This window comes from Aristolochia californica, unplaced genomic scaffold (assembly GCF_029961685.1).
Source record: "Aristolochia californica isolate CCGP_79_NKW_82.1479 unplaced genomic scaffold, dmAriCali1.0.hap1 SCAF_15, whole genome shotgun sequence".
NCBI classification, from domain to species: domain Eukaryota; kingdom Viridiplantae; phylum Streptophyta; class Magnoliopsida; order Piperales; family Aristolochiaceae; genus Aristolochia; species Aristolochia californica.
This window is the reverse complement of record NW_027181826.1, coordinates 592,908-611,440: the sequence shown is the minus strand read 5'-3', so window position 1 is coordinate 611,440 and position 18,533 is coordinate 592,908. Positions and strand designations below refer to the sequence as shown.

Here is an 18,533-nt window from a genome sequence, read left to right as displayed (position 1 = left end):
GGCGGGAAAGGAACCCAGGCCCACATCTGTGGGGACCACCGGTGGTTGGAATTAGGAAACCTTTTTTTCTTTTCTGGTGCATAATTGCATGGTCGCGCCGAGTTTTATATTGTTTTTAGTGGGTGAGAGCACGTGGAGGCTCCGTTTCTCGATGCGATCTTTTTTTTTTTTTTTTTTAAATTGTTACGTATCGGATACCTTGAGATCCGATACACATCGGATATATCAGCCGATATATTGTCGTAGTATTAAACTATATTAACCCTGGAGATTGTAAGGCCCATTTACAAAGTTTCTTGAGCCTGACCGGTCTGGTTCAGATAAACCAGGCATTCTCGTCCAGCTCGACAACGTTCCAGCCTGTCACATCGCCAACTCTCCCCCGGCCCCCCGGGATCTCGTTTTTCAGTGCAAGAATTCGAGGCAGAAAGGAAAAAATAAAAAATGCCACGAGAGTGAAACAAGCTCCACGTCGTATTTCTCGAAAGAATCGTGGCGGGCACATTTGAAAATTCATTAATCTCTCCAATTATCCGGACGTGTAGTAGCCATCCATGTCTGAAGCTTCCAATCTTCTGTCTCTGACTTCCAAGACGACCGTAATCGATCGACCGGTCGCTCGGACCTTCGCGTCCTTGAACCAGGAAGCTTTCTTTGATCGGGCGAGACTTCTGACTTTAGATTCGTTCCTCTGTCGGAGATGCTGTCACGGTTGGATTTTGAGTAGCCGTGTTCCTCGGAGCTGCTCTTGATTTTGTATTTGGCTGGTTTATGGGTCTGGGGGATTTCGGATCGTTATCTGTGCGTAAGTCTAGGTTTCCGGTGGGCGGAAGGTTTGTGGACATGAAGTAAGTGAAGATCTGATTAATTTGTTAGTTTTTCTATATGTGGACGAGAGTTGATTTTATTTTTATTTTTTATCATTTGTTTAGTTATTTTGTTGCTATTTTGTTGGTTTTGTCCGCTTATTAGTTGATGCTTCTTGAGGTATCGGGGATTATGTGGCTTCTGATGATTGGGGATGCTTGATTCAATTTTAATTACTGGGAGTTTTGGGTCTCTTGACTTGTCTGTTTCCCAGAGAACATGGCTGTTGAGTGGGAGCTTTGATCAGTTGGAGCTGGTCATTAATATGTTTGGACTTCTCTGGCTAATTAATTAACAAGACGAGTACACTTTGTGGTAATTAATTTCAAGATCAAGAACTTGCTGCTGGCATGCCTGCTAATGGGATGCTAATCAAAATTTTCTGGCAGGATGAATTTTATTCTTCTTTTAGTTTGTACATATATTACTAGAAGTTCTAAAAATTTGCTGTTACAAGGTGATAAGTAACTAAATAAACTGTCGTTCCATTGTCTTCACGTTTTTTCTATATATCATTTCTATTAAGAAGAATGTCTTGCTGGTGACGTTACTTTATTGATAGATTTGCTAAATGTCTTGTCACATGGATTTTTCAGGTTTTTTATCTTCATGATGCATTGAATAGACGGCTGTTTGAATGAACTTCTGTTGTCTTTATCATCATTTTTACTCTCTGTTCCACAAACTGATTACTTTTGTTGTCACGTAACAGAACAAGGAAGGTCTTTGGTATTTCTCTTTCTCTTATTCTCATCAATATGGCTTCTATCATGGAGCGAGCTGATGAGAATCTTCTTCCAGCAGTTTATAGTGAAGTAAGTGAAGCTTTCCATGCAGGACCAACTGAGTTAGGATATCTCACTTTCATACGCAACTTGGTTCAAGCCTTGTCATCACCATTGGCAGGTGTACTGGTCCTTCACTATGATCGACCTACAGTTCTTGCAATGGGTACTCTTTGTTGGGCTCTATCAACGGCTGCTGTTGGTGCAAGTCAGTATTTTCATCAAGTGGCATTTTGGAGAGCTGTTAATGGTTTTGGACTTGCCATTGTGATTCCAGCACTTCAATCTTTTATAGCTGACAGCTACATGGATGGAGTCCGTGGAACAGGGTTTGGCTTGTTAAGCTTGGTTGGTTCCATTGGTGGGATAGGAGGAGGCGTCCTTGCAACAGTAATGGCCGGGAAGGAGTTCTGGGGTATCCCAGGTTGGCGTGTTGCTTTTATTATGATGGCAACACTAAGTGCTCTAATTGGGATCCTTGTTTTCTCGTTTGTTGTGGATCCAAGGAAGGCAGTTTTTAGTGCTCGTGGGAATGGTGAAAGCTCAGAAAGGTATCATCTTCCCTTGTTGTTATATAGAGAATTCCTACTCCTGCCTGCTGTTCTTATCATATTTTCTTTGTCCTGGAAAAATCCAGCAACATATTGCTGCTTGGGAAATCTACTTCAGCTTGAGCTTAATCCAAAAATGAGAAATACAAATGTTTTAATTTGCTAGTTTGAGCCATGACATTTGCCAAGTTAGATATTTCATTCATTAATTCCTGGATTTAGAACTAATCACCTCAGTGGCATCCTTTTAGGAGCGAGATAGTTGGAAAAAGCAACTTTCTTTCATCAAATGTGTGGAGGGACTCATGGACAGCCATGAAAGCAGTCATGAAAGTTCAGACTTTTCAAATCATTGTCTTGCAAGGCATCGTTGGCTCACTTCCTTGGACAGCTATGGTGTTCTTCACAATGTGGTTTCAGCTAATAGGTGTGTAGGTATCAAATTCTGTATTTCAGTACAAGGTCTGCATATAGAAAAATAATTGTTACTATAACTTTCTGGTTATTCTCAAGTGAAATTGGCATTTGCTGTTGTTGCACATCATTGATGAAAACTTATCAGAAACTTGCTGAACCATGTTTAGTTCCATCCGTCATGTTCTCTTGTTGTTTCCATAAATTCAAACTTCTCATATACATTTCTATTTGAAAATAACAAACTTGGGAGGATTTAAGAGGAAGAAAGAGAGAAAATTGAGAAGCAGCAGCAGTGTGCTGCGTCAGAATCAGCCTCAAAATTCGAGCTTGACCTTCTTTTATTACTTTCCTTAAGTGAGTTACAGCAAAAAGATAAGAATGCCCCTTAAGTACAAAAACTCTTATAACTCAATCAATACACATTAGAATTCTATGAGATTCGAAACATAAACATATGATAAGTAGCCTAACTTGCTGGAACCATATGACAGCCATATGAGATGATCTAATGACCAAACTAACCCTGAACTAGTATTTTAATGCTCCCTCCCAAGCTGGAGAGTAAATATAAAAAAGTTCTAGCTTGTTACATAATACCAGGTGTTCATTCCTTCAAAGGGATTTTATGAACACATCTCTAAGTTTCTCTGAGGACTTCGCATAAGAAGTGACCACTTTCCCTTGCATGACAGTATCTCTAATGAAATGACAATCAACCTCTATGTGTTTCGTTCTTTCATGGAATATTGGGTTACTTGCTATAAATATAACACCCTGATTGTCACATTTCATAACCATAGGTTCTGAAACAAGAAACTCAACAAAGGTAGACTTCACCTACATAAGCTCACTAACTATAAGAGCCATTGTCCTGTACTCTACCTCAGCACTAAATTTAGCCACTCCCACTTATTTCTTACTCTTCCAACTCACCAAGTTACCTCCAACAAAATAGTAGTAACCTGTAGTAGACCTCCTATTCATTTTGCACTCGACATAATTTGCATTAGAGTATCCCAATGCACCAATCTTCTCATTTCAAGTATACAATAAGTTTTTTCTAAGAACACTTTTCAAATATTTTAAAATTCTCTAAACCACTTCTAAATGTATTAGTTTTGGGCTTTCCATGATTTGACTCACTACTCCTACAAATGATAAATCCGGCCTAATGATTGTAGCATAAATCAATTTCCCCACTAGGCATCTGTACTAGGTCTTGTCCTTGAGTACAGGACTATGAGAGTCATGAAGATCAACATTTACTTCCATGAGAGTATCTACTAACTTAGTACCCAAGCGACCATACTTCTACAACTTATATACAATATACTTCCTCTAACAAAGAACAACACCCTTCTTACCTCAAGCCATTTCAATGCTAAGGAAATATTTCAACAGTCCTAAATCTTTATTTTGAAAATGTGTGGCCAAATATGTTTTTACCTCCTCAATTCCTAGTTATTTCAAAATAAGACAATATTGTCAACATACACAACTAAGATAACAATACCGGTCTTCCTTTTTAGCACAAGCATAGAGTGATCACAATGAATTCTATAACACCCAAATTTCATCACCACATTACTGAAATTTTCAAACCATGTTTTAAGACTTTGTGTAAGTCCATAGATACCTTTCTTCAACCTAGCACACCTTCATTATCTCCCCCTAACCAACATACACAAGGGTTGCTCCATATACATTTCCTCCTTTTAAGTCACCATACAAAAATACAATTTTAACATCCAATTGAAATAGTAGCTACCCTTGATTAATTACCACTGAAACCAAAATATGAACTGAAATGAGTCGAGCCACAGGCGAAAATGTTTCAAATACATCAACACCGAAGCCTTTGGCTACTAATTTGGCCTTGTACCGATCAATAGTTCTATCAACTTTATATTTAATTGTGTAGATCCAACAACACCCCACAATAGTTGTCTCGGAAATTGGGTCACAGAGACTCCATGTACCCTAAATACCAAAACATCCATCTCCTCATCCATAACTGGTTTCCACTCAGCCAGAGTGTTGAACACCCAACCAATACTACCCAAAGACCGGCTTGTTAGGAGTGGAAGGCATAGGTACTTAACCCAAGACCATAACATCACACCCACCTTCACGAGCCGACGACCACGGCGGCCACACTCTAGCGGCTGCCACACTCTAGTTTCTACTAGGTCGACCCCTCTGCTCAGGACTCTCGCCGCTCAAGACTCACGCCGAGGGGATTCGAACTAGTGACGTAGCGCCAGTTCTGATACCAAATATTAAACACCTATCCAATACTACCCAAAAGACCGGCCTGTTAGGAGCGGAAGGCATAGGTACTTAACCCAGGACCATAACATCACACCCACCTTCACGAGCCGACGGCCACACTCTAGCGACGGCCCGCTCTAGTTTCTGCTAGGTCGCCCCCTCCGCCTAGGACTCACGCCGCGGGGATTCGAACTCGTGATGTAGCGCTAACTCTAATACCAAATGTTGAGCACCTAGCCAATACTACCCAAAAGACCGGCCTGTTAGGAGCGGAATGCATAGGTACTTAACCCAAGACCATAACACAGAGCATCTTGCGTTGAACGAGGTGTACAAGACACAAACAACTACATAGCAAAGGATTTGTAGGACAGGGACAAAAAATCAAAGCAAACATATTGAGAGATAGGATGAGAAGTACATGAATTCTTACCTTCTCGAAGGCTAATGGGAAGATCCAAATCAGATGAAACCAGACCTGTAGGCAAAGAGGAGGATAGCTGGTCCTGAGTAGCGAGCTTATGAGCTAGAGTATTAGTAGTCAATAGTGCAGGCAACAGGCGACAAGAACTCCAATTGTATACTTGAAGTGGTGGAGAGGAACCTGTAGTTGATGCATCCATAACAGCAATAGGAACTGGGTTATCCATAGAAGTACTAGACAAGTGTATACTTGAAGTGGTGGAGAGGAACCTGTAGCTAATGCATCCATAACAACAATAGGAACTGGGTTATCCATAGAAGTATTAGACAAGGACTGAGACTCTGTTGAAGATGTAAAGTGAGGAGTGTGTTAAAAAAATGTAACGTAAGAGGACACATACATCTTTCTTTTAACCAAATCATAACATTTGTATCATTTCTAATAACGTGGATAACCCAAAGAAACACATTCAACTGCTCGAGGAGATAATTTATCTGCAGAAGGATTGAATAAATGAATAACACATGTAGACCCAAATATACGAGGAACAACATCAAATAACTTATACTGGGGTTTTAAAACCTAGAGAGGAACTTGTCCTTGCAGAACAAACAAAAGAGTACTATTAGAACTAACTGTAAGCTAAATCTATGATTCGCAATTGACACGACTCACAATCAAAAGAAATATTAGTTGACAAAAATGGAAAGGACTGATACTATTTGGCTGGTGATGGATGCCCCAAATGCAAGTGTCATCGGAGTGGAGATTCTTTAGTTGCAAGTGCCATAGTCTGTGGAGTACAGACATCATCCAACAAATAGAGCCTGCCCTTCTCATGTCCGAAATCAATCTTCCTCTTTGTCTACAAATCCTGAAACACACAATAAGTAGGAGAAAAAGTTATAGAACAATTCCGAGACTTTGTTATGTGATTGACGGATAACAAATTAACAAGAAAATTAGGAGCAAAAAGAACAGAGCTCAATGATAACTCTGATGTGTTATATACACTCCCCCTCAATAGGAGAGGTAAATCCATTAGCTAAGGTAACATGACGATAGGATTAAGAAGATGAATAGATTGAAATAGAGAGCCTTACTTGACATGTGGGTAGACGCTCTTGAATCGATGATCCATGGAGGAGAATGGGACACATTAAGTGTTGGGATACCTGTACTTGCCATCGTGTCACTAGCTTAGGTAAAGGTGTTCGGTTCAAAGGCAGTAGAAGTGGTATGAGCAGTGGTCAAAGTAACTATTGAATCTCCTCCCAAGGACTAGAATAGGAATTCGAGTCATGATTAGTCATAATGAAATTAGCCCATGCTGGCTTTCCAAATTTCTCCCAACATTTATTAGAGAAATGGTTTGTTCTTCGATAGTGGATATACTTCCTATCCCCTCTATTGTTACAACCACGCTTCAAGTAGAGGGATTTCTGCCACAACCTCTACTACTACTCCCACAACCTCGGGTTTGAGGCTTATCATAGGACGAGTTGAGGTTGAGAGTAGTTGTATCAAAAGATCGTGTATCTTCTCCCCCTTGTCTGCCACTACACCTTTTGCTCGAATGACTCGGTTAAACCTTGTTCAAGTGTAGTTACATCATCATTTGCTAGTAGCTAAGCCCATATGGCACCATATTCAGATCCCAGACCATCAAACAATCTAGCCACCTGAATCTGGTTTCTCTCCTTTCGAATATCATCAACATTCGTAGTAAACAAATGGAAGGCGCTGATTTCCTACAATTTACCCCTCATCTCAGTAAAATAGTTTGTGACTGACCGGTTATCTCTCTGCATAGTAGCGAACATACAATTCATATATGTGAAACACGTTACTCTTCTGGGACAATATAGAAGCCAGCATAGTTCACATCTCCTTGACTGTCCCACAACTCAAGATCTGATAACGAAAACAGGATTCCATACTATTTACTGACCAAGTCATGATTTGATTGTCTTCAGGCTCCTAGTCTTCTGTTACGGGACTAGGAGGGTTATCTCTGATTTATTTCGCTTTCCTTTTGGCCTTCAAGAACATAAGGACCAAGCGAGACCATGTCACATAATTTGATGCATTCAACTTGATTGTGGTAATCTGGATAGAACTATAATCCTTATTGTTTGAGCTCTCAAAGGGTTTAAGGGCAATAACATGTTTGCTGGGATCTACCATTTAATCCTTCAAATACACCCCAAATGAACTCAAGAAGATGTTCCAAACACAAGGTATCAATAACCTAAATCCACCCAAAATAGGTCTTATGGGCCCCACAATTCGAAATTAGAGCACAATCATCACATCCAAAACACACTTCAATGAACAATGGCACATGCATTCTTCAATTTAGTGATTAAGATTTAGAAAATGCAATTCAAACAATACTAGGCATGATAATACAAGCAGAGGGATGATGCAGGCACAGGGTAGGGTGCGCAGGAAGGAATGAAGCTAGGGCTTCAGTTAAGAACCGTTTAAGTGCAGTGAATCATAATAACTACTCAATTAGCAGTAGAAGTCATCAACCAAATGGTTGTGGCAGGAAGAAAAGAAGGAAAAATCTGACCTTTACCCTACCAGTTCAGAAATTGCTTGAAGAACCTTCAATAGGGTTGATCAACAAGGAAAGAGAAGTCAAGATTTGTGAAAAAAACTGCCCAAGAACGTCTTCTACTACTCTGATACCATAAAAAATAACAAACTTGGGAGGATTTAAGAGGAAGAAAGAGAGAAAATTGAGAAGCAGAGAGTTGGAGAAGAAGCAGTAGTATGCTTCGTCAGACTCAGCCTCAGAATTCAAGTCTTACCCTCTTTTATTACTTCACTTATAATTCAAGACTCAGCCTCAGGAAAGTGAGTTACAGCAAAAAGAACAAGAACGCCCCCCAAGTACAAAAAGTCTTATAACTCAATCAATACACATCAGAGTTCTATGAGATTTGAAACATTAACACATGATAAGCAACCTAACTTGTTGGAACCATACGACATCCATATGAGATGATGAAATGACCAAACTACCCCTGCACCAGTATTTTAACACTATTTCCATTAAGATATCAGATTAAGATTTTTCAGCCTTTGAAAATGATCACTTATGTTTTTGGTTATATATGCTAATTATGGTCTTATTTTTCATTGTTTTTTTATTTTCATTGTTGTATATGCTGTAACTTTTGTTATTTGCTTATTTTGCATATTTGGGGAAGTTGACACAAAAAAAATCAACCACTTTTGTCTTTTTTACCATCTCTAAGCTGATAAAGTAGCAGAATATCACATGCATGTGTTACATTATTTGCAGCTCCACTAGATAATGTTGAGCTGCCAGTCCCAACCTGGGTAGAGAAGAAGACTTGTGTTAGATAGTTTGATATACCGTCTGAGATTTTGAGGCATATGTTAGAGAGGTTGAGACCATATGAAATAAATTTAAGGCTAATCTTAGATCAGTTGACAGAGTGTGAAACCTTTGGTCATGTTAACAATTTGAATCAAAGGATAGATGAAGCCATCTTGAAAATATTTCTTGATGGCAACATTTGCATTTAAAAAAAAAGTGTGAATTACTCAGATACACTGTTATTCTAAAAAATGGTGTGGAAAATGTTGTAATGTGTTTTATTTCAATTGCTTTAATTGCTCTGCTTGTATTATTCTACATCGGATAACATAATAGACGTGTCTATTTGTTTACAGGCTTTGACCATAACAGTTCAGCAATCCTTCTTAGTCTTTTTGCTGTTGGTTGTGCACTGGGATCCCTCCTTGGGGGACTAACAGCAGATCGGATGTCAAGAATTTATCCAAATGCTGGTCGGGTTATGTGTGCTCAATTTAGTGCCTTCATGGGGATTCCTTTCTCCTGGTTCCTCCTTGCAGTGATCCCACAATCAGTAAACAGTTGGTCCATATTTGCTACCACCCTCTTATTCATGGGCCTCACTATAAGCTGGTGTGCTACTTGTGCAAATAACCCCATGTTTGCAGAGGTGGTCCCTGCTAATCACCGGACCATGATATATGCATTTGATCGTTCCTTTGAGGGGTCCTTCTCTTCCTTGGCAGCCCCTTTAGTCGGAATTCTCTCTGAAAGAATCTATGGTTATGATCCAAAATCTGTGAAGTTAATGGAAGGATCCGCACCTGAGGCCTTTGCACTTTCCAGAGGACTTCTCTCAATGATGGCTGTTCCTTTTGGTCTGTGCTGCTTGTTTTACAGCCCTCTGTACATCACTTTCAAGCGAGATCGTGAGAACACAAGAATAATGATTTTAAAAGAACAAGAACTCCTGTGAAAGGATTCTTAGGTTGATGTAATTTAATACACTTTCCCGTCAGAGTGGACTGACCATATACCATAGACAAGGTGGAAGACAGCTCAAGTTTATGCAATGCCATCCATACGTTTGCGAGGTGGTAGAAGACTTCCTACTCACTATAACATGAAGTTGACCGAACTACAAGTTAGCTGCTATTGATTCAAAAGGTACGAACACAGTTTGCTTAGTTTTAGGATTAGGAATATTGATTGGGTGAAATGAAGAAAGATTTGGTTGTCAAAAAATTACAGAAGCTTTCTGTATGTTTTAGAGATGAGGTGCTATTTTGATCCATTAGCGGTTTTGGTGCAGTCAGGCAGATAAGATTTTTTGAGCACAAGACAGTTCTTGTTCACATAATGAGTCCATCTGTTCTTCCTCTCTATGTTTTTCTATGTCATGTACTTGTCTGGTTCTCCTCTCTAAATCTTTTATGACAGAACTCGTCTTTACCCAAGGAACAGGTTTTCGAATCCATCTCTGCGGGCGGGTTCATGCTGAACATGCCCCATTCCTATTCCTTGGTTGGGGTGGCATCGAGCAATTAGAGGGTATTTTTGTAAAAAAAATTATGTTAACGAATCGGTTCATGAGTTAACAAGCTGATTTTAGAAAATCTTGAGTTTGGATTATAATATTTAATTAGTTTTATTTCAAGTTTGAGTTCGACCCAAACTCAAGTAAAAACTGAACTGAGTTAAATTTTTTTTGAGTCGAGCTCAGCGATTTATGAGCCTTTGTGCCAACCCTGTTACTAGGGGTTAGGGTTTCTTTAAAAGCGCCCATTTAGCATCACTCCATATAAATAATGGTTGGAGTAAGCATCATGTAGTATGTTATATTTAATATTCAGTGGATATATCGTATTTAAAGAAAAACAAACTAATACGCATACAGAGAAAGAGACTGACGAAGTCCAAAAAGCTATGGCATTTCGTTATTTAAATCCCTCCCTCTCATGTGTGAAGCTGAAAAGCACCTTCTATTTCCGATTCCTTTTTTGCAAGGATTTCTCGATTGTCATTTTATCATACATAAAACGGTCATAGATTCTACACCCGCCTCGGCGACTTCTCAGTTGTCACAGAGTCGTCGCTCCTCATTCAGTCGTGTCATGACGTATATGGTATCGCTGCCAACGACCAACCACACCCAGTCACCAATGAAACCTTCGTCGATTCTGCAAATTCTAGGGCACTGACAGTTACTTCGCTTCTGCAGCTCTGCTCTGCCAGACGCTTTTTCTTTCTTTGCATCACCACGGAACCTGTAACACTGCTTCCTTTCTACTTCCTTCCATGGCGGCAGCGGCCTTGTCTTCCTGCCACTTCATTCCCTCTGGGTGCCACCGGAGAACCTTCCTCGATCGCATCGACGCGCCGTTGTCTCTCCAGCTCTGCTCCCCGCTTCGCTCTTTCCCCTCCCTGAGTTTCACGGCGAGGCCGCTTCGCTCTAGGAGGCCGTCATTTGTTGTTTTATCCGCAGGAACGGGAGGAAATGGGGGAGCTGGCGGCGGCGGACGTGGTGGCGGTGGCGGTGGCGGTGGCGGGGAGGGTCATGATGGAGATGCGAGTGATAGGAACCGGACGGAGGCCTTGTTGGCGCTCGCGGAGATTGGGAGGAGTTTGGATAGTCTGCCCAAGGATTTGGCTGCGGCTATTGATGCCGGGAAGGTGCCTGGAGTTATTGTGCATAGATTTGCCGATCTGGAGAAGTCGGTCGTCATGAGGTGGTTAATGCAGTTTGGGGGGTTTAAGGAGAGGCTTCTCGCGGACGATCTCTTCCTCGCTAAAGTGGCTATGGAATGCGGGGTCGGGATCTTCACAAAGGTCATTTTTTTCTGTCCCTCGTTCTCTCTAGACTCTCTCTAGATCATTTGTCATGTACCGAGCTCGATGCAATCGAGGAATTCCTATTTGAGTTCTTATTTGCTTTTGCTGTGTAGTGTGATTGATGCTCTGGCGAAACAGACGATTTCAGTTCGCGATGTGTTTCTAATTGTCATGATGGGTCGCATGACTGCTTTTTATGCATGGAATCTGTTGACGTGTAATGCGACTGCAACTGCAGATTGCAATCATAGCTTGACTTAGAAACTAGTTGGCCTTTGTTGGTTTATGTTCTAATATTCTTTCTCTGTCCGCTTTCAACATCATAACAAACCGCATCTAGAAATTTGCTTTGTCCGATATATTTTTGAAATATGGTGCTTCTGCAAATATGCACAAGAACATGGTTGTTTCCCAGTTTTCCCCTTTTATGAACTTTTGAGGCACCTTTCTTCAGAATAATGCGGTGATAGGAGTGGACATTTTCATGTCATTTCGTGCATTTTCTATGCTGTGTAAGTACTGCAATGCTTTTCAAACATAACCAGAAACTTTCTTATCTTCATTGGTGCAATTTTTTCTGTGAGAAAGGAGGCTTTTTTTATCCGTAAAGTGCTTAAGGAACTTCGTTCCTCAATTTCTATTCAAAATTACTAGACTTAAAATGTGGATGTCTGAAGAAACCTTTTCAATTTCGGGAAGCTGATATATTTTACCACAGTGATTGTGGGTGATAGACTGTTTTTTAGTGTTTAGTCAATTACGAGAATTTAATCTAATTAAGCTACATCTTTCAGACTGCTGCAGAGTGGGAACGGCGGAGAGAAAATTTTGTTAAAGAGCTGGATTTTGTTTTGGCAGATGTGGTATGATCCTTACTTTCTTACTAATTTTGTTTAGTGTGGCTGTTTTTTTTGTGTTTTGTTGAGGTGTTGAAAGCTGTACTATGAAATTCTGCATGAGGCTTGCAGTAACCTAGATTGACTATCGTGAACTTTTAAGGGTATTGATATCTATAATCTTGTTATTGATTGGTATATGTAAGATTTATGACAAATGACAAAAGCTTTCTCCGTGAGTTATAATTACTTGTCTCTTGGCAAAAATTTTGAAGCTGGTGATACTGTAATTCAGAAGGTTAAAAGGCTCCAGTTATCTCTCAGAAAGCTATCGATGAGTTTCTCCTGGGCAGTGATACTGATAGTAATAGTAGTTTTGACATCTTCTTCTTATATTAATGTCTGTGGTATGGTGTGGTATGTGCAACTGTTTTTGTGGGATTGAGTAGATTACACATATTTTGAAATGAGCATCATGAGTGTGCTCACTCTTTGTTTCATGCTTTCTTTTATTTTCAATGGCAATGCTTCTTTATCTGAGTCAATTGCTTAACTTACATTGCATGTGCAAATCAAGCACTATGATGACTGAGATTATGAGGTTTCCTGAAGCCCTGTTGAAAAATAAGATTGACCAACTTTTTCCAAAGAAAAGGATTGACCTAAGTTTTCAAATTGAACTCACATAATTACTATATAAGTTTCAAAATCATGTGATCATCATTTAGAGCAAAAAACTGCCACACCAATATGGAAATGTTGCTGTCTTGGAATTGTTCCTGAAGCAGAATATAGTGTTACTGATTTGCAAATTTACATAAGGAATAGATGCCTGATTTGTCTCGGTAACTGCCCCAGAGCAAAAGGGCCACAGAGTAAAACAGAATGGAAATAATTTATTCCATATGAATTAATGCTTTGTTTGAGCGTAAGTAAACATTGTTGGAATCTCCATGAAAATGTATCTAGAAGGGATGTGATGTTGGAACGTTTGCTGAAAGTTTGCTCTTTTTTACTCCACTAGGAACATTCAGCTTTTATATGGTGGAAACTTTGTACTTTGTCAGGGTTTAAAGTGATGTCACTATAATTTTTGAGTTGGCTCACTGTTTAACATTGTTGGTGATGTCGGTGGCCAAAATTGAGGTTGTGCTAGGGTTTGATGATATATGGAATTTCTTCAGTCCTAGCGATTTAGTGTTCCCACCTTACAATAGATACACCAGGTGTATGTTTTGATATGTATCATCAAATTTGAATACTTGCTACCAGAAGCCTGTATGGAGTAAGATAATATTTATTTAGGATAAGACCCCTGACCAATACAAGGTCATTAGAGATTGCAAACAGGGCAATGCTTATCAAATTTCAGCTACTTGATTGAACCCTGCTCCAGTTTGCTGAAATCTGACCAATGCCGTAGTATGAAAGATTTACTGTATCTTAATTGTTGTTAGTCTATTTTCCCTACCCTTGTTTTTCTTTCCTGTTTCTGGACCTTACTTCACTTTCCTTTTGAATTCTTCAGACAATTTGTGAGAGATTACAAGTTTATGCTTTGGGAAATTTTCAATAAAAATTTTATTTTATGGGGAAAAGGGTGTTTATTTTAGAGAAAAATGAAAAGGAAGCTGTTGGTAATCCAGATGATTACCCAGTGCATTGCTCTCACCTAGTTGCCTGTAAGGTGATATATACTTGGTAGCCAGCCTTTAATATTTTTAAGCCACCATTGCTGGTGGAAATGGTCCTGTGCCATTTTAAATTGCCTAAATCTGGAGATGTTAAATTGTTGCTTACCTGTACCAAATTTAAAATGTGGTAGTATCTATTTTTGGATTGCTCTATTCAACTGCTTTATCATTTGTATTAAGAAATGCTTTTAGGGTATTTTCCATGCTAATTCACTTTTCCTTTTAGGTGATGGCCATAATTGCCGACTTTATGCTTGTCTGGCTCCCTGCTCCAACTGTTTCTCTTCGACCGTCTCTTGCAGTCAGTGCAGGACCAATTGCAAAGTTCTTTCATGGTTGTCCTGACAATGCTTTCCAGGTAGTTTTCCAGTAGTTGTTGAACATGACCTGGTAATGGTTTCAGTGCTTAGTAATTTGCTTATCTAGAGTTAATTATCTGATCCACTGGCTGTTTTCTGCAGGTTGCTTTGGCAGGAACGCACTACTCATTTTTTCAGAGAATAGGTGCAATTGTGGTAAGTAATGTACCAAATCCATAGCTGTGCACCTTCTTAACAAACAGGTTTTTTCTCTTTAAAATTCTGCAAATCGGTTTTACTGTATCTATGAAACTTAATTTGTGATGGTAATCTCTGCAGCGTAATGGATCAAAGCTTTTTGTTGTGGGAACTACTGCTTCTCTGGTATGCTAACTTCTGTATTGATTAGAAGTTTCTGTTCCCTTTCTTTTGTGCATGTACATGTAGGCAGTAGGATCATAGGGTTTTGTTAGTTGTAAATTTTGTTCAAGTTTTAGTTGGCACTTCTGTAATTAAGCAGTCTGGCCCATTGAAATACATATCTGGGCTCTTTAACCATTACTATCTGATGACTTCTCAGCAGTTTTCAATTCTTTCAAAATATTTTCAGAGGCTAAGTTATCAAATTCATGAGCAAACCCATAAAATACTTGAAATCTGTATTTATGAACATTATGCCTTCATTCCTTTGTCAAGAATGTGACTTTGGCTGTATGAACAGAGAACTGAGGGTAAAAAGGATTGGGATGGAAGTGGTGAAGAATCACTTTGAAAAAACGTGTACTTTGCTGGTGATAACAAAGCAGAATGAAGGATTTAATTGGCTGCATCCATCATAGCTGGGGCAAGTTCTGATGATGGTGCTGGTGTTTGCATGCTTTCTTGACAGCTTTGGTGATCTCAATGTTAAAGTTTTTGGGCTACCAACGTTAATTAATTGGATTTCAGCTGACTTGGTTGTTGGGATGCAACTGAAATGCTAAACAGTCCTAGAAACTAAATTAGACCCCTTAATGTTCCCAGCCCCTTGTGTAAGCTCTGAAATGATGACTTAGAAAATATTGACCACCAATTTTTACTTTGTTCCTTTGCAAGGGAAATTTAGAATCCTTTCTGCTGCATTTTAGAATTCATAAAAACAGTCTTGCCGTCATGATTGCTGGTTCCTTTTCCATCCCTCTGCTAAAGACAGGACTGCACCTGTGGCACATGTCAATCGCTGCCATTTCTTGGTCATTTGGTTAGAGCAAAAGGATTGCAGTTTCTTACCTAAGAATGTGTTGGTGGGGAGGGTGATAGAGAAGTCAATTCATGGAATTCTGCAGTTGACCAAGCTCCTGCACGACTTTTAAGAGATCCCTGCTGCAACAACTAGAGAAAAGTGGTGGGAAGTTGCAGTAGTGATGTGCTATAATTGAAGCTGATCGCTTCCTGGATTCTCCCCTCCCCCGGGCCATCTCAAATTGAACTTTGACGGAAGCTCGCTAGGTGACCCTGTTCCCTCGTGGTGGGTGAGTGGGGACCAGGAGAGATCGATACTTTTCTCTCAGATTCTAACAAGGTGTAAGTCCATAGCCTCCTTTATGGATTATAGATCTATCTGCTATTTTTTTATCCTAATAATCATGGAAGGCTATTGCAAATCGGCGATTTCATGGGCCAAAGAGGATCACAAATTTAGTTGGCGCTTTTATCCAGAATTTTTACAAATTGAAGACCTGGTAGTGGGCTTGACAAGCATTTGGTCCAGGGTGTCTTGGGAGGCCAATTCCCTTGCTGATCATTATGCTAAAATGGGTCATCCCAGCTGAACGTTGTGATTAATTTTAGTGCTGATTGTACTTCTTAGTGCCTTCCGGTGGCCTCTTCGGCTGCTTCTTGTATTGTGTTTTTCATTTAGTTTGCCCATTCTCAAAAAAAAAAAAAAAAAAAAAAAAGTTATTGCTTTTGGTCCACAGTTATTGCTTGTTTTTAGAATTTTTTTCTCAGAATAGCTGTTTTCACCACAGCAAAATTAACTGCTTCACATGTGTACATTTTGAGTGGATTAAATTATTCTCGTCTGGACCTTGAAGTTTTATGTGGCACCTAAAATGTTGAACTATCATTCATATGCCCTATTTAGTTATATGGTGAGGTAAATTTAGCAGTCATTGCCGTAGAAGCTTGTGATAAAAAACATTGTGAAACTTTAAAAAGGCTGATTTTTTCCCAGGTTGGTACTGCAGCAACAAATGCATTAATTAATGCAAGAAAAGCAGTTGACAAAGCATTTGCTGGAGAAGCAGAGGACGTTCCTATTGTGTCAACCAGTGTGGCCTATGGTGTCTATATGGCTGTTTCTAGCAACCTTCGGTATGTCACTCTAACACATTCATTTTTCTGCCTTCTCAGTGAGTTATGCGTGCCATTCTGTGATGTTTCTATATCATGTAAATGTTCTCGAAGATAGCTGGCCAGCAGAACCACCCAAGGCATTTTACTGCAATATTACACATCATTTTATCATTTTCAAAAAGTAAAGAAAAATTAAATAAAGGATCATTTAGCTGCTGGAGCTAGTGCTTATTCTGGACATTATTAAGTAATTACAGAAACCTGTCTTTTACTAAAGGTTCAGGCAGGTGAGAAAATACAGTTGTTATATGACATCAAAATGGTCTCATCTGCCTATGATGTAGTAGAAACAACAAAAAAAACTTTGTTGTTTGACCAAATTAGAATGTGAACTCAAGCTCATCTGCAAGAAGCTTTTCTTCCTAAAAAAGTATCTCAGGGTCAAATCTGATCTTTACCTGCAGAAAAAAATTATAAAGAGGATAGATTTGCTCAGATAATCTACTAAACTGTTTGCTCAATTCCTCTGTTCAACAGGTACCAAATACTGGCAGGTGTGGTGGAACAACGAATTTTAGAGCCAATGCTCCATCAACACAAACTCCTATTAAGTGCACTGTGCTTCGCTTTCCGGACAGGCAACACATTCTTGGGATCATTACTGTGAGTTTCCTTAATATTTTATTTTGTGCCTGAGCTCAAGATTAGTAGTGTTTCCAATTAACACAGGATGTCATTGACGTGTACAGGTGGGTGGACTACGCTCGCTGGATCGGGATTCAAAAGGTTCGCGAGTAAGATGCTTGTAAGATTCACAGGCATCCACAGATTTTCTTGCGACTCCTATCATCCAAAAAACTCCATTCTTGATTCAAGTTACATTTGAACAAGACAGTAGTGCTCTATAAAGATTTGACGTAGCAACAATTTTGGGATGTGAACCACCATGTTCGGTCAAGGTTCCGCAACTCGAACCACCAAGTTCTATCAAGATTCCCCAAGTTCATGTTGCTGAAACAAGGTCTATCCATCGACAAACAAATGCAACTTGACCAGTTTCTTTTCAGAATTTGGTGAAGCTGCTCACATCCTTTTCCTTTTTGTCATTGATTGCTAGTGGTTGAATTTCTTGATGTGGCAATATGAGGTCACTTGATATTATTCTTAATAAAGTTGGAGCGTTTGGTATCATTAAATATGTGACAGGTTTTCACTTGTCGCTTGGACGAACCCTATGACTCGTATGCCAAGTATCCTCTGGTATCCCTTCGATTGTCTTACTTTATTTTTTATTTTATTAATTATTGTTTTTCTAAATCCAACTTGCAGCAACTCTACTAGACCTGACTAACTATTAAGAACAGTGAGAGCACTCAAAGAGTTCAAGTCTCCCTAAGTTTGGGTAACACTGTATAAACCATTGTCATAAATACTAGACAGAGAAAACTAGTTTTAGGGCTTACAGTAAATACCTTATTGCACAGTGTACATGGCTTCATTTCAAAAACAGGGATGGGGATTCCTTAAAAATTTGATCACATTGCATCTTAGTATTGGGTATTGGGTATTGGGTATTGGGTATTGGGTATTGGTTAGAGGTATTGTCTTAGGATCCTTAAAATGTGATGTGCAAGATGTTTCACCTGGCTGTAAAATTAACTGAAGTGTTTACTACTGCATTATTATTGCATTAGCTTCTCTGTAAGCATGTTGTAGGTTATAAATTTTTTTTATCAACTGATAGCTTATATCCCAATTCTCCATTAAGATTGAGTACCTGGAGACTCCTTGTGAAATTGTCTGAGATGCATGAAGATTGGAACACAGAAGGTCCATAGTTTCATAGCAAATAAGCTCTGCAGTATTATTCCTTTGCAGTGTAAGGA

The 18,533-nt window shown here is 39.4% G+C and overlaps 2 protein-coding genes across 2 annotated transcripts; both read left to right on the top strand.

Moving 5' to 3' along the window:
* The first annotated feature begins 459 nt into the window (after nt 1-459).
* LOC137951959 (uncharacterized) lies at nt 460-10,232 on the top strand. Its single transcript, XM_068798962.1, has 4 exons — nt 460-848; nt 1,580-2,203; nt 2,455-2,630; nt 9,027-10,232. The coding sequence occupies exons 1-4, from the start codon at nt 772-774 to the stop codon at nt 9,623-9,625; spliced, it is 1,476 nt and encodes a 491-aa protein (XP_068655063.1). The 5' UTR covers nt 460-771; the 3' UTR covers nt 9,626-10,232.
* Nucleotides 10,233-10,646: 414 nt separating this feature from the next.
* On the top strand, nt 10,647-17,865 carry LOC137952019 (protein RETICULATA-RELATED 4, chloroplastic-like). The gene is made up of 8 exons (XM_068799062.1): nt 10,647-11,478; nt 12,276-12,344; nt 14,238-14,369; nt 14,473-14,526; nt 14,650-14,694; nt 16,526-16,665; nt 17,185-17,310; nt 17,397-17,865. The coding sequence occupies exons 1-8, from the start codon at nt 10,948-10,950 to the stop codon at nt 17,443-17,445; spliced, it is 1,146 nt and encodes a 381-aa protein (XP_068655163.1). The 5' UTR covers nt 10,647-10,947; the 3' UTR covers nt 17,446-17,865.
* The last annotated feature ends 668 nt before the right edge of the window (nt 17,866-18,533 follow it).

Bases quoted from the DNA above. Each gene is read 5' to 3' on its own strand.
- LOC137951959 (XM_068798962.1), top strand. From the start codon at position 772: ATGGGTCTGGGGGATTTCGGATCGTTATCTGTGCGTAAGTCTAGGTTT. The intron at 849-1,579 runs GTAAGTGAAGAT...GTCACGTAACAG, and splicing joins GGAAGGTTTGTGGACATGAA to AACAAGGAAGGTCTTTGGTA. The intron at 2,631-9,026 runs GTGTGTAGGTAT...ATTTGTTTACAG, and splicing joins AATGTGGTTTCAGCTAATAG to GCTTTGACCATAACAGTTCA.
- LOC137952019 (XM_068799062.1), top strand. From the start codon at position 10,948: ATGGCGGCAGCGGCCTTGTCTTCCTGCCACTTCATTCCCTCTGGGTGC. The intron at 12,345-14,237 runs GTATGATCCTTA...TTTTCCTTTTAG, and splicing joins ATTTTGTTTTGGCAGATGTG to GTGATGGCCATAATTGCCGA. The intron at 17,311-17,396 runs GTGAGTTTCCTT...TGACGTGTACAG, and splicing joins ACATTCTTGGGATCATTACT to GTGGGTGGACTACGCTCGCT.